Source organism: Anopheles ziemanni, chromosome 3 (assembly GCF_943734765.1).
Source record: "Anopheles ziemanni chromosome 3, idAnoZiCoDA_A2_x.2, whole genome shotgun sequence".
Classification (NCBI taxonomy): Eukaryota; Metazoa; Arthropoda; class Insecta; order Diptera; family Culicidae; genus Anopheles; species Anopheles ziemanni.
This window is the reverse complement of record NC_080706.1, coordinates 50065902-50080441: the sequence shown is the minus strand read 5'-3', so window position 1 is coordinate 50080441 and position 14540 is coordinate 50065902. Positions and strand designations below refer to the sequence as shown.

At 45.5% G+C, this 14540-nt stretch overlaps 1 protein-coding gene across 1 annotated transcript; it reads right to left on the bottom strand.

Annotated features, from left to right (window-relative positions):
* Positions 1-11618: 11618 nt before the first annotated feature.
* Positions 11619-13333, bottom strand: LOC131284937 (uncharacterized). The gene is made up of 2 exons (XM_058313796.1): positions 13006-13333; positions 11619-12898 (listed from the first exon to the last, which is right to left on the bottom strand). The coding sequence occupies exons 1-2, from the start codon at positions 13331-13333 to the stop codon at positions 11619-11621; spliced, it is 1608 nt and encodes a 535-aa protein (XP_058169779.1).
* Between the last annotated feature and the right edge of the window lie 1207 nt (positions 13334-14540).

Here is a 14540-nt window from a genome sequence, read left to right as displayed (position 1 = left end):
TATGTTTGTCTATGTTGTTTCATTTATTTCTTGTCCCAGTTTATTAAAAATTATAGATACTTTGGCCGTCTTGGTCTACCAGTTAAATGCCTCAAAGAATTTTTCGCTGTTGAGAAAATTCCGCGAGAAAATAATGTAACTTTCTGTTTTTCATTTCTTCTAATATTTTCACAAAATGTCAATTAAACGTCCTCGCAAACAGATAGAACAAAACGCCTATTTTGTTGATATAAACGACAATGAGTTCAGCAAATGTTGTTCGTTTTTTGATATCTTTTACTCAATTAATGTCCCGGAAAACTATGCCACTGACAATGGTTTGTTGGGCATTTGTTCCTATTGGAATTGTTCCGTCCCGTTTGTGCATACATTTCAATCACCAATAAATGCACAATTTCTCCATTTTCTGCCAATCCTAATTAGAAACTCCGCTGCCATCTGACCCTCTCTCCTTCGGTGCTTGTTTGTGTCGTGGAAAATTATGTTGCCTTTAGCAGCCGCCTCCCGGTACCGTTCAATGCAGAGCATGCGGCCATTGAAGGAGGATGCGCTGCGCGTTACGGAATGATTGGATTTTTCTGTTATTCGTTATTTTTGTGTCGTTTGATTTTTATTTTCGTTCTATTAACATACACACAAAACAGTTCCTTGCTCCGGTGGGATGCCAACACGATCACACGGCGTGGAGGATGGATCCCGGGCGAACTTTCGGGACAAAAATCTATTCAAATGGTTCCCGCTTTCCGGCGGATCGTAGCGCGCTGGGAGCGGCACAAAACAAAACCGATCCGATGTTGTTGGCCGGGCGGAGAATAAAACTTCCTTTTTCCCGGGCATTCATTTTCCACCCATCCGAAAGGTTGACCATGGGGCCGGAGCTATGGCGTATGCCATCAGCCTGCTTCTACCTGGCTGCCCCGTGTGGCCATCGTTTCAATGATTGTCTCTTTGCGCTGACATCCTGCTTTGTGTCAACCGTCGTGTGTGCATGTGTGTGTGTGTGTGTGTGTGCGCTGGGAAAATGGATTCCGGCACAAGTGCAAAACACGAAACAAATGACAGAAAAAAAGGCAGCACCAATGGGAAGCAAATGCTGACAGCAAAGTGACCGACGGAGACCCAAGCCATGCCAGGCTCTGCTAACCGGACTTAATTTGAACAAATTCTAAACCGCACTTTCCCGGGTGCCTCTCACCATCTTTGTTCCTCCTTCCTGTCCCCTTCCGCTAAGCAACTGGCTTGGTGTGGCATGACGAACAAATCCGCTTTCCGACCCGGCACACTCACCCGCAGCTTGTTTTGGGGTTTTGTGTTGTTGCTTCGATTCTGATTGCTCCCTTCGGGAAAGGGTTCGTCTCCTGGCCGTTGCCTGTTCCAGCGTCCGGTGCCATTGAGTGGAATTAAATGTGTGTTGTGTTCGAGGGAGAGGACCGTGGGGAAGCGGGTGCGAGGAAGAGGAAATAGAGCGAAACCATAGTGACGACCAGTTTGGAGCGATAAAGTTTGCTCATCCGAAAGCCATTGGCCGACCGGATGGGATTTTTAGTTATCCTTTCTCGGGTGGGCATTGAGGTGGGTTTTGGGGGTATACTGAAGAGTCGGTGAACGTTTTCAGGTGTTTATTCATCACATATTGCAGTTTAGGGAAATCAGGCTTCAGTGACTCTCCAAGGATCATTCAGCAAAACTAATAATAGAACGCCTGGTTACCTTCATGTGGAAAAGGATGCAAACTAGGTTTACAGTCGATTTGAAATGGAATGATAATAATTGTTCTTGTAGAAGATTAGCTTGCTTTGTTGCTCTGAACATATGTAACGAAAGCAAACAACTCTTAAACACCTGAAATAAATTCCAGACAAACATCCTGCTGGTTCTCTTTATTATTTGAGCGGTTGAATCCACGAAAAACGAACCGTCGGTCACGGTAGGAATTATGATCTATGGAAGGGCAATAATTGAACGATTCACATTTTGGGAATTTCTTAAGTTGCTCTCGTATCAAGTAACTCATATTAATCCGTTTCATTTATTTCAGAATTTCAATCTTCTCCGAACAACATGAATGGTGGAGATTTATTGCGCTTGATTATGTAAACAGAGATAAAAAATGATGTTGTGACTATATCATGTAACCAAGTATTTTCTGGTTTATTTCACTTATATATATGTTTCCCCCCTTTTCGGCCTTATTACTATATTTCTCATTCCTTGTTCCTTATGGAACAACATGTTTTCAATTAAATGTTCAATTTTTAATATAGTACACTTATTTTAGAAAAACAATCCTTGTGAAAACGCTTCTCTTCGAACTGAGATTTTTGATCCCAAAAGGAATTGATTTTGACGAATATTTTCCATCGTAAGTGAGGAGGAATGGTGTCGAAAATTGTGGAAACTGGCAAAGAGGAACAATTTATCGAACTTCTCACGTCATGAATATTTACGAAATTGATGAGGTAATTTATAAAATTCTACCGCACGGCTCTCCTCTCGATGGTAGTGATTTTCGTTCGCTTTCCGATATTTTCCTTTCATGTGCCCTGCCGAAATCGCAGTCTCCTCAATAAACCTCTGGTCTCGGCGAGCCTAGGTAAACGGGATGTGTCAGTGGTTGTTTTTTTTCTTGCCTTGTTTTAGCTAGGAAAGTTTCTCACGTCAACATCCTTCAACGCGCGGCCTGCATGTTTTCCCGGCACGCATTTTCTCTCCTCAAGAGGGTGAAAAATGGAAAATGATCCCCGACGCGTTGGAACGATTTTTTCGAAGACGTGCTAAACGGTTCCCCCATGCCAAAATGGGGCCCTCTTCAGCGGGCGCATCGGAAAATGTGCCATCAATTCATCGCCCGCTCTTTCTTGCTATCTCCGTTCAGTCACTTCACATTTGATCACATTCATGGAGCGCAGGAAAACGGCGCGACGACAATGGCAACACGTTCGTCTTCAATCATGACCCTAAGTCTTGGCTCGGGTTTGCGACTTGCCACCCCATCGGAGGTGATGAAAATGTATGCCTCTCCGGCACACCCACTACGGTGCTATGACCATCCCGGCGTGACAAATGGACACTCGAGGTTGGACGGTGAATGAACGGGTACATGGAAAGTTGTCGCCGACGTTGACCGCGGCCGATCGACTGCCGAAAGCCTTTTGCGAGATGATGAAAAATTCTCCTCGGTTGTCGAGCTTGGACTGCTTGAGTTGCCAAACGCGAACGATTGAGCGTTTTCAAAGCCACCAAAATTTACTGCCAAATTGGGTAATTGCCGCTGACGGTGGGAGTTGCGGAAAAGTTGTCCACGGTTTGATGGACATTTCAATTTATTGATCGGTTTGGAAAAAATGTGTTTCTCTAGATTGTGAGTGTCCGAATTTTTCAATGTTTTTTGAGAAGGCCATTTTACATCTCCCCATTCTGCCATTCTAGAGTAAAAAGTTCTTTTCAAACGAAGCGATAATTGTAATATTTTATTCTGCAATTTGACAAACTTCCAACATGGTTAATAAAATGGAAAATACTTAAGTTTACTTATAAATGTGAACGACTTGAAGCCATTCTAAAGCATAATTCCTCAAAACCAGTTTGCATTCCAGTTTTCCTCCAAGTAAAACTGAAAAATTTCACAATTAGAAGAGAACGATAAACAGTCAGATAAGAGGAAGCAAAATCTTGTCTAATAGTTTCTGTGCAAGCTTTCATGATCCTTCCTTCACATGCTGCAAATGTGTAAAACAATGTTCCCATTTAACTGGCTCTTAGCAGCGACACACGGATTGTTTATGGAACACTTAATCTTTCCTATTATCACGTTAAGCTGCGTTTGACGTTTTGCACTCGCTTTGCAACATTTTCCACTCCAAAAACCGCTCCCTAAATTTCCCCTTTCACAATACATCGCCTTACTCCCATGCGAACGGGGGGTTGAAGTGTGCCATCCAGAAGTCATTCCATTTGGTTTCCCCACGGTGGCGTACAATTGTCGGGACTAATCTCTGCGACTCGCGTCACGAAAGATGCTGCACGTTTGTTTGTGTTTTCTCTCCGTTCGTTCGCTTGTTCGCTCGCAACTCCATGTGTTTGCTATGAAGTTGGGAAAAGGATTTCGCGTGATGTCCCTTATTTTCCTCCGCTTCTACAGTTTGGGTGGATTTTAAATGTGGCCTCTCTTCACACCCCTCCCCCCCGTCCGCCTGAGTGTCACCATTCCGTTTTGTTTTCATGCACGTTATGGCCAACGAAATGGTACCCAAGTGGGACACTCTGGATTGTCCGCAGTCGGGTGGAATCCTCGATAATTATTTTAATCTCGTGGACAAATGCAACTTAACATTGTCAAAGTATTATTTATTCATAATACCATTATGACTTTCCCTGTCCACGACCTTGTGTGCTTATGGGTGCCATTTTTCGGACCTTTTTTCGTTTCACTTTTCGGTCGTCGGTTTGGTGCTTGTGCTGACGTGCTTCCGGTTCGGGCAAGTTCGCAAACCGGAGGAGATTATTACGGAGTCACGACGACATACGAAGAACAGGGTTTGGGACAGTTGGAATGGGATTCAGTGGTCAGCAAGTCGTGGTTATAAATTCACTAGCTTTCGGGCAAAACTTGCAGGGTAACCATAAGCAGGAGGCGGAAGGCCGTGGAACATCCGGTTAAAGAAACTGGAGGACCTCATCATTTGTTTCCATAGCAGCATAACGGAATGGAAGTCTTCATCGTTTTCTATTTTCATTTGTTTGTTTGTTTGTTTGTTCGTTCTATCGTTCATTTCTTTTTCCGTTCAGCATCTTTCGTTCAGCTCAGACACTTTCGTGTAGATCGCGCGCAAAGCAAAGTAGTTCCACTGGTGAGGAAATCAGACAGTTGGAAAACAATGAACAGCCCTGGGAGGGAAGGGAATCGCATCCCGGAAGGACGTTGCGGGCTGCAGGCGAACACGATGGATGTCTGGCTGCGATGTGGCCACATCTTGTTGATCTCGTTTGATTTCAAACAGCGTCGGCAAACAGCTCATTCCGGATTTAACACACGAGCCTCAAGCGTTAGTTTCCGCCGGCGGAACCACTACCGACTTCTTGAGGCATCAACAAATGGCCAACGAAGCTTTCCTCTCGCTGGCTCCTGGCGAATTAAGGCGATTGCGAAACGGGTGCAAACACACACCGAACGCTCGATTCATCCGGAGTGATGAGAGGAAAATTAAGTGTTTTGTCTATTAATTGCACCGACACGGCGTCGAACGTCGGGAGCTTCTCGCTTCTGGAAGCCTCCGAAAGACGTGATTGTTCGTTGCTTGCTCCGGTCGAACGTTCGGTTCTCGCCCTTTTCTTTGCTTTCGTCGAGCAGATACGCTTGGTGGCCACTTTTTCTGACGGTGGTCGCAAGGAAAAGGAACTCAAGGAAGATAGAGAATAAAAAAATAACCCACCACTATCGGGATGAAAGATTGAGTCCCGGAGACTCACGCCGCACCGATGAACATGACCACCATGGTCGGTCATGTTGTGGATGTGCTCTGTGTGCTCTGTTGTCGGAAAGATTGAAGGCAAGCCAATGACGTTACCCCCGGAAACGATCACTGGAGCACGGTTAAGCCTTGGTATAATGCTGCTTTCTGCTGTTGCCACCTCGTTTCACGGCTATGGTTGACGTGTTGGGTTGCCTTTTAGTGGCAGGTTTTTCGATTTTGTTCCTTTTGCTTTGCCGGGATCTGCGAACACGCGGTGCTGAGTGAATTAAGTTGAATTAAACGTTGAACCAGTAAGCGTGTTGCAATTTCATAAATCGTTACAAACAATATCATGCTTTTAATTTATGAATCTATTCAGTCTTTTCCATCCCAATTCTATTGCTTTAGTTATGATGTATATTTTCATACGTTCTTGCTACTTAAAAATATAATAAATGAAGACAATATTTAGTAGACATCTCTTATGCGTATCTCTGGTGATAAAAAACTATAAAATGCATTAAAAACATTAGAAACAACGAGTCAGAAGTTTCTTTTGTCTCAAATTCTTTATTTGTGCTATCACAACTTTGTTAGAAACTATTTATACCATTTTAATTTAGTTTAAAAATAAAACTTTTCCTTAGCCTTCCCATATATGTCCGCCCCGGGAAACGCCATGCATCACTTATCAGGCATAGTTTACACAGTTTTCGCTTGACATAAGGAAGCGATTAAAAAGTTTCAATCCGCAGCGCAACACGTTGCCCCGTGTGGACTGGTTCTCTTTGGCGCTGAAGAAGGGGAACTTTCGAGGACAAACCTGACACTGTTGGTACACGGGCCGGAGTTTCATCACCGGGAAAACTATCCCACTATCGTTGCGGCCCTGTCCTAAGCCTCTCGCCGAAGAGAAATTTAAGCCATTCTGAACGCTGTCGACACAGTTCGGGGGCTTGAAGCAACACAGTGATCTGATTGTGGCCACCGCTACCCGGGGTCGACAACGCGGGCAGGTTGGCATGGCAAGGCAGCGCACCGTCGTAGGCAAATTGATTTAAGCCACCAAAAATGTGTCAACCATGCGGTGGCGGTGATTTTATAACCCGACCGAGAGCGACAGTTCCTGCGAATCTTGGCGGAGGATTTTTATGATTCCCTCTACGCGAGATGATTGATGGGTTTGTCACCGTGGCGCAGTAGTGTTAGTGGTTAGTGGGAAAATTTCTCCCATCAGAGCCGCACGTCAATTGTGAGCGCATATCTTCCATCATGCGACACAATAATGTCTGGTATACGCTCTGAATTTCCGTCTATTCGTATGACACCGTGTCAAAAGATGACCTTGAAAAGTCCGGGATGGAAGCGTTCCGCTGGAATCCGCTAGAGATTTTGCGATTCTGAGAATCATAACTGAAAGATCGAGTTAAATTTCGTTGATTCTCTGAGCGATCGTCACTCGGTCATAAGAATAATTTTACACCGAATGCTAACAAATTTCACCTGTTGTTTACTTTCAACCATCTTTGTTGCGCTGCACTTCTAGAGTAGTTTATGTTCTATACATGTGTTAGAAGATAATACTACAGGAAAACAAGTGATGTTAACGAGAACTACCAACGAATTCTATTGTATCGACTGATTGTGAAGTTTTCAATACCAAGTAGGGGTGTTAAGGACAATGACATTTAACAATACGGTAAACTTGCAATATTTTTTGGAACACTCACTCTTCAAAAAATAGATATATTGAGCAACTAATTATGTATGATGCATGTAGATTCCTTGGTTACGACTTGTTATTGATAAGACTGTTCAACAAAAGAATATAATGCTGTTTAGCTAAAAAAGTCAGTAACAGTCTAATGTTGCAATGCACAGATTCATTCCGTACTAACAAGAAAAAAAATAATATAAGAAAAGAAGTAGAGGTAGAAAATAAAACTATGGTCTACCAGGGTTAAGAAATAGCCACCAAATTGAAGGCAGTGTATTTACAGACCCGATCCCAGGATAAACCATAACACTCCGTTAAACCAAACCGGGATTATGCAGCCTTTGTTTTCCACCGAACCCTTGTCGGACTGTCGTTGAGGAACACTAGCATTCTCAACCAACAAAGCTAACAATTCAAACGCAAATCAACGGAAAACTTTGTTTGCTGTGCCATCGGTTCACTTTCCATTCCAACCGACGATCGTCGCTGTAGAATTCTACCCCGGAACCAGTTGGTGGACGCAAAACTTCCGGTAACCGACAACACCAGCAGACGGAACCGGCCGGGAACCAAGTGCAGCTTGGTTTGGGGTTGGTCCGGACCGCCTTCCCACACTGACCCAAAACGTTATTGACAGCGAAGATGCATAAGGACGTTGTACTTGTGGGGAGGGTTGGAATGTTGTCGATTCTGAGGTACCTCTTCTGCTAGTACTGAGTGTGTCCCAGTGTGTGTTTGAGGACCGAGAGTTTCTGGTGAACCAAACCGGATTAGAATGTGGCAACTCGGGTTGGTGGAGGGTTGGCATAAAATGACAAAACAATTCCGTACTCATATGTCCGAGGGTTCCAGCTTTTCCTATTTTTTGTTTGTTAGGCAGGGTTCTGAACTGTAGAGACAAAAGGCACGGAAGACAGTTAGTTCCATAACGGGCAATGGCGACCCGAATGGAATGTAGGGAAGAATAGTTTCTTCACCTGAATTTGGAAACAGCACGTTCCAACCGATGGTCAAAAACAAACAGGGTAAAAATTCGCAGTATTTCCGAGCCTCTGCGGTTTGTCAGTAGCAGCCAGTGCGTCTTCTCGTTCCCTGTTGTGCATCGGCGAAGTATATCTGGAGTTTGTAGAAGAGAGTCACATTACCGGAAGGATACCCGGAGGGCAAGAGGGAGGGCACAATTCGTTTCGACGGCGATGCAGTGTGAAAAATGTCAACGGACTAAAGGTGAGGTTAGGTGTAGCAGTTGATCAACGGTGGAACTGAGAGGAAACTCGGTTCCTTGCAGGCAAAAAAAATGCAAGGAAAGAACTGCTACGGAACGGTAAACATGTATGCCTTCCGGTTGGAAGATCAAAAGAAACGTTGACGTCTGGCATTTCCAAATCCTGGGCGTGACACGAGTGGGCAAGACCTACAACCAGGGGTTGGGCTTTGCCAGTATCCACCAGTTGTTCCTTGCTGCCATCATCCACAGTTGTTCCCTTTGTAGGAATAAATTCGTCTAGGTCAGGTACGGCCACCGACTTTGGCCCGACAAAACGTGGTACGTCACTTGCACGTGCCGCATAACGCGCCACAGACGACCGACGAGGGGAGGAAGTGTCAGAACGGTTGTACTAAAACTGCAAAACACCGACGAACTCGTCGTGGCTGCACATGCGCAGCGATTGTTGGCGCCAAGAAGCTTCTTGCGGGAAAGCTCTGCCCGAAAGGAAAACCAGCTGATCGCGAACCGGCGGAAATGGGAGGGCGAGCCACCTCTCGGTTCGGCTTGCCGATGTTCGGAAAAGCTTCCCTGGCTTCGGGCCATGGAATAGCAGGATGCTCTCGGTACACGTATGCCATTTCGTTCACACATTTGCCGCAATGGAATCACCGCACGCCAGCTATTCGCCGAAGGCTTTTCCTGCCTCACTTTTTAGGTTCTCCGCTGGAGTTCTAACGTGTGGTGGAAGTTCTAGCAACGAAGCAGTGGTATTGGTGACTGGTCCCCGCAGCAGTGGTCGTAGTAGAAGAAACTATAGTACCACAACTACCAGCACCAGGTTGGTCCTCGTAGTACCTCGTACTCGTCAGCGTTCCTCGGGTGGTTTGCTACAAATGTTTTGAATATTTATGAGCAGGATTATAGATGTTTTACCAAGCCTCCACGCAACCTCGTTCCGTCGCAGGCATGCCTTCGACCGAGACGTTCGATACTTGCTCGGTTGACCGCCGGTTCCCCGATTTCGATTTGCTCCTCAAACACCAGCACCAGGTGACGCTCGGGGAACGGTGTTGCGTGTGCCCTCCAAGTCGTGTGCGTTCGCTCGTCCGTCAATCTCGGGACGTGTTTCGTCACGTCCAGGGAATGCCTAACACCTGCCGTGGCGGTGCTCACCTTTTCCCCGTGGACTTGGATGGAGTGTTCGGAAAATACTGCACACTTTCCATCGCGTCACTTGACCTTTGGCCCTGCGGGAAATGGACATCCAGGGGACATTGTACAACGGCCAACATTATTGCCAGAACGCCGATCCCTTGCCAACCCTTCGCGGTGTATAAATACTATCATCGTCCTTGTTGCGGTACACTTTGAAGATAAGACAATTTTCCGCTCCACTTTAACGTCGGAACGGATTTTGTACGTGGGATCCGAAGTTATGTATTCCCCCACTCCAACGCCATTAGCCTACATCCCGCCGGTGCATTTTTGGACACATCTGGTACGCAAGAATGAACCCACTCTGTTCACCCCTTCGAACACTTGATGCAAAGACCTCTACGGGGGAGGTTTTTGAATCGGGAGGAGAGGTAAATAAATCCCTCTCCTTTCTTATGTTTTTTCTTCTTTTGGCGTCGTCGATGGTGTGCATCAAACTCCGATCGGTCGATGGATCGATCGATCGAAACCTAATCAGACTAATTGAATGATTATCTGTACACACACATAGGACACAGAACAAGGACGACCAAAGTTTCGCCGGTGCTGCAGACAACAATTCTCTCCCTAGGTCCCAACCCCAGCTCTATCTTTCCGTCTACGTTCGTTGGCATCGGTTTTGCGTTTGGAGGAGATATTCCCAGCCGGTCCTAGCGCCACCATCCCTCTGATGAAAGTGGGTATGAACACTCCACAAGAAATTCCTCATGCTCACAGCACACCTTCGGCACACGGAAAAATGGCGAATGTTGCTGATGCTGCTGCCACTGTCGTTATGGGGCGTGCATAGTAGCGTACCGGTGTACCATGCTCCCTTTGGCCTCAGCTCCCCCATTAGTGCAGTGTGCAGTGTGCCCTCTTTTGATCGCACCTTGGTACGGCGATGCTGCAATTGGGTCAATATTGCTTCGATTCATTTCATCATTGGATCACCATTTACCTGCCGTTTTTACGTACGTGCCACGTAAGCCAGGGTTGGCTAGCATGGACAGCAGTTCAGGACGAAAAAGAATTGCCTTCCCTTGCATGCTTTAGTTTATGTAAATAGTGTATGTTTGTACTACTGTGTCCAAAAAGTAAGGTGACATTGGATGTTAAATTTTGCGCGCCAAAAATAGCCCCTTGTTTTTATTTTTCGTATGTCACTATGCATGTTTTTGACAGCTGTGCCAAGTTTCAAGTCAAAATATCAACCCGGCTAAGAGCAGCATTTTTTTTAATTTGGTGCTACCTGTGTAATCCTCGTTGGGTAAAGATGTCTAGCACGAGCAACTTTGTTGAGCAGCGCTCGTGTATCAAATTCTGTTTGAGAAACGACATTACCGCTGCAGAGACGTTGAGAATGTTGGTAAAAGCATTCGGTGACAAAACAATGTCAAAAAAACAAGTGTACAAGTGGTACAGTGCATTTAAGGCTTTCTCAAACAGAATTTGATACACGAGCGCTGCTCAACAAAGTTGCTCGTGCTAGACATCTTTACCCAACGAGGATTACACAGGTAGCACCAAATTAAAAAAATTGCTGCTCTTAGCCGGGTTGATATTTTGACTTGAAACTTGGCACAGCTGTCAAAAACATGCATAGTGACATACGAAAAATAAAAACAAGGGGCTATTTTTGGCGCGCAAAATTTAACATCCAATGTCACCTTACTTTTTGGACACAGTAGTATACCATGCAATAATCTGTTAGGAAGTGGATTAGTATTCCGGTTCTCTCAAACGTGTCTACATGAGTCTACAAAATTTATTGGAATGAACGGATATAGGTGTTTTCTTTATGTTTTATTAAGGAAAAATATCTTACTGCTATTAAAGGTCCTACACCGAATGTACTTTAAGTGTTTTAATTAATTTAAGCAAGTTTGTTTTAAAGTTATAAATTATCGTTGATTCTGTTCAACAAAGTGATTTTAATTTCTTCTTTTCAATATTTTCGTATTTTACCACATCCTTTCTAGTTTATAAGCTATTTAACATTTTAAAGCGGTATTAATAACAAAGTTTGATTTCTTCAAAACATCTATAACTTTGATTGAGTTTTCACCAGCTCACGTAATGTACGCCTTAGAATTTTACCGCTACTCGTCTTGGGTATTTCACTGATGAATTGGACTCCACCCCGGAGTCGCTTCGCGTTCGAAACCTTTGCCTGAACAAACGTGATCAACTCCTGTTCACTCACGTTCGACTCGTCTGCCTGCACTACGAACGCCATCGGCAGCTCACCGGTGCGTTCGTTGGGGATTCCAATGACGGCTGCGTCCTTTACGGCTGGGTGAGAGAGTAGTAGCGCCTCTAGCTCGGCCGGTGGTACCTGGAATCCGTTGTATTTGATCAGCTCCTTGAGGCGATCGACGATGAAAAAGTCCTGATCGGCGTCGTAGTAGCCGATGTCGCCGGTGTGTAGCCAACCGTCCGCGTCGATCGCTCCTTCCTGGCCGATGTAACCCTTCATGATGAGCGATCCCTTGAAGCAGAGTTCGCCTTGTTGGTTCGGTCCGAGGGCTCGACCCGTGTCCGGATCGATCACTTTGGCCAGCTGCCCGGACCTCACTTTACCGATGCTACCCGGCTTGAGAGCCTCACCGTCGTAGAATGTAATGGCCTGTGTTGTTTCGCTCATACCGTATCCTTGCCGAATTCGCAGTCCAGGAACTTGGAGTCGCGCACAGATTAGTTCCTCCACCTCCTTGCTCAGTGGGGCCGCACCACATGCGATCGTTTGCACAGAGGACAGATCGTACTCGTCTACTATGGGGTCTTTCGCCAAGAACACCGCTATCGGGGGCACAATGTGAAGGAAGTTCGGGCGATGCTCCTGGATGCAGCGTAAGTACGCACGGGGCTCGAACTTGGGCAGGAAGACCGTCTTAAGGTTTGACCTGAGGTAGTTCAGCATAGCCATACCACCAGCAACATGGTACCAGGGCAAGACTTCCACGATACTTCGAAGTTCCAGACCCGACACGATCGCCGCTCGGAGATTCGCCATGCTAGCCATGATATTCTCATGCGTGATAAGAACACCCTTCGGGAGTCCGGTAGTTCCGGAGGACATAACAATTGCGGCCACTTCGGACGTGACATCGCACGGTTCGGGATGGAATGGTTGCTCCTTGAACTGCTTACTTGATCGCCTCAAACAATCCGCGTAGGTGTTGCTCCGTTCGGCCTTATCGTAGCAAATGATGTTAATAGGTTGTCTAGCGGATCGACATGCTTGGAACAGGGTTGCTCTGGCCTTACCCGACACAAACACCATCTTCGGTCGAGTAGTATTGAGGGCGTGCGCAAGTTCACCTGTTATCAAAACCAAACAGACGCACCATAAACAGCACACCAAATTGCTATCTTATCCTCTCAACAAGCGGACGAACACTGTTGGGGGTAAATTTCATGAAACTTACGCGAGGTGTAGGTCGGGTTGAAGAGGGCAGCTGGGGCACCGATCAGGAACAGGGCAATCATCGTGATCACGTACTCGATACGGTTTTCGGACACTATCGCCACCACATCGCCCCGCTGAATGTTGTGCTCGCGCAGATATGATGCCAGTTCGAGCGAACGCTCCAGAATGTACGCATTGGAGAACTCGACCCCGGTGACACCGTTAACCATCGTGATGGTATCCGGAAACTCCCGTAGGAACTTTAGGCACAGTTCACCGAGCGAACGGGTACCCATGCCGGGATTCTCTGGAGCCGGCGGTCCGCGGATTATGTGCGTCTCGTCCATCGTCGATTAGACCGTTCTGGGTTTGCTGTTGTCTGGTGCTGTCGGGTGGCTGGTACGCGACCTACTGATAGGCAGCGATGCTTTGGATGACTCGAGAAGCTGACCATCTCATCCGGATGCGTTGTTTTTGATGATAAGGATGTTGATAAAGCTGTCTCGTAAGTTGATCATGGGACCAACCGTAAATACGACAAACACAAGTGGCGTAAACGAGGGTTTAAGCTGTACAATGCTCTTGTCGTCTCTGGTTGCTTGTTGAGTAAATAATATTTGTTAAGAAATTTGTCATCAAAAGGATAAGAACAGCCATGTAAATAAAGTCAGAAGCTAGAGTTCAAGGCACTTTATTTAAAAGTGGAATTTCATCTATCACTAAACTGGACAGTAAAATTAGACTGTAGATTAGAATATTTTTAGAAATTCATGTTACTACGAAACATTTAGTAAAAAAGTCATAAAGCTACGTTACTTTTCTTTAATTCTATTGCAGATTGATCATATTTTAATTAAAGTCAAATAAACATTTTTTTAACTTTCAAATGAATAAATTCAGGATGCCATGGATTAAATTTACTATGGCATGCCAGATGATAAAACCGTGGTCGAAAAAGTGAAACCTTTACACTCGCACTGCCTCAGTCGAGTGCATTACGGGCAATAAAATAAAAACACTATCCCTACCGGGAACTAATTTAGATGAGAGGTTCCCGTAAGACTCCGAGTCGCAGAGAGTCTTCCCTGGCGGGCAGAAGATGATTATTTATCTCTAAGGGTGGACCAACCGGCGGAAAGGAATGGCTGCTTGACATGGTCACAAATTATCGGCCGGCTTGATCGTTGGGTTTTAACTGCAGTTTCCACAAGCCGTAAGCCCTAGAGTGGAGTTTAGAGTGTTCGCAGATTTGGCATTTAATTTCGATCCATTTCTCATGGCCACTGCAAGCGAGAGTAAAGGAGAACATCGGGACGAAGGAACTGTAACAGTTAATTAGTGAAATTGATTCCACTGGTACAACGACATCGTGGTTCTGTGGAGAGAAGAACAGTTTAAAATAACATTCCGTGGCAAAATGCTATACGATGGATAGCCACAAACCATGCTAAAGTTATTTTTTATTTTTATTTCTGAACACATTTTACTGTTCGGTAGCCGTGGATAAAGAGAAAAAAGGAGCTTCGTCTAACATCCCACGAGGGCACGTGACGG

Coding starts and splice junctions, on each gene's coding strand:
- LOC131284937 (XM_058313796.1), bottom strand. CDS start 13,333: ATGGACGAGACGCACATAATCCGCGGACCGCCGGCTCCAGAGAATCCC. Junction 12,899..13,005: donor CAACCCGACCTACACCTCGC/GTAAGTTTCATG, acceptor TTTTGATAACAG/GTGAACTTGCGCACGCCCTC.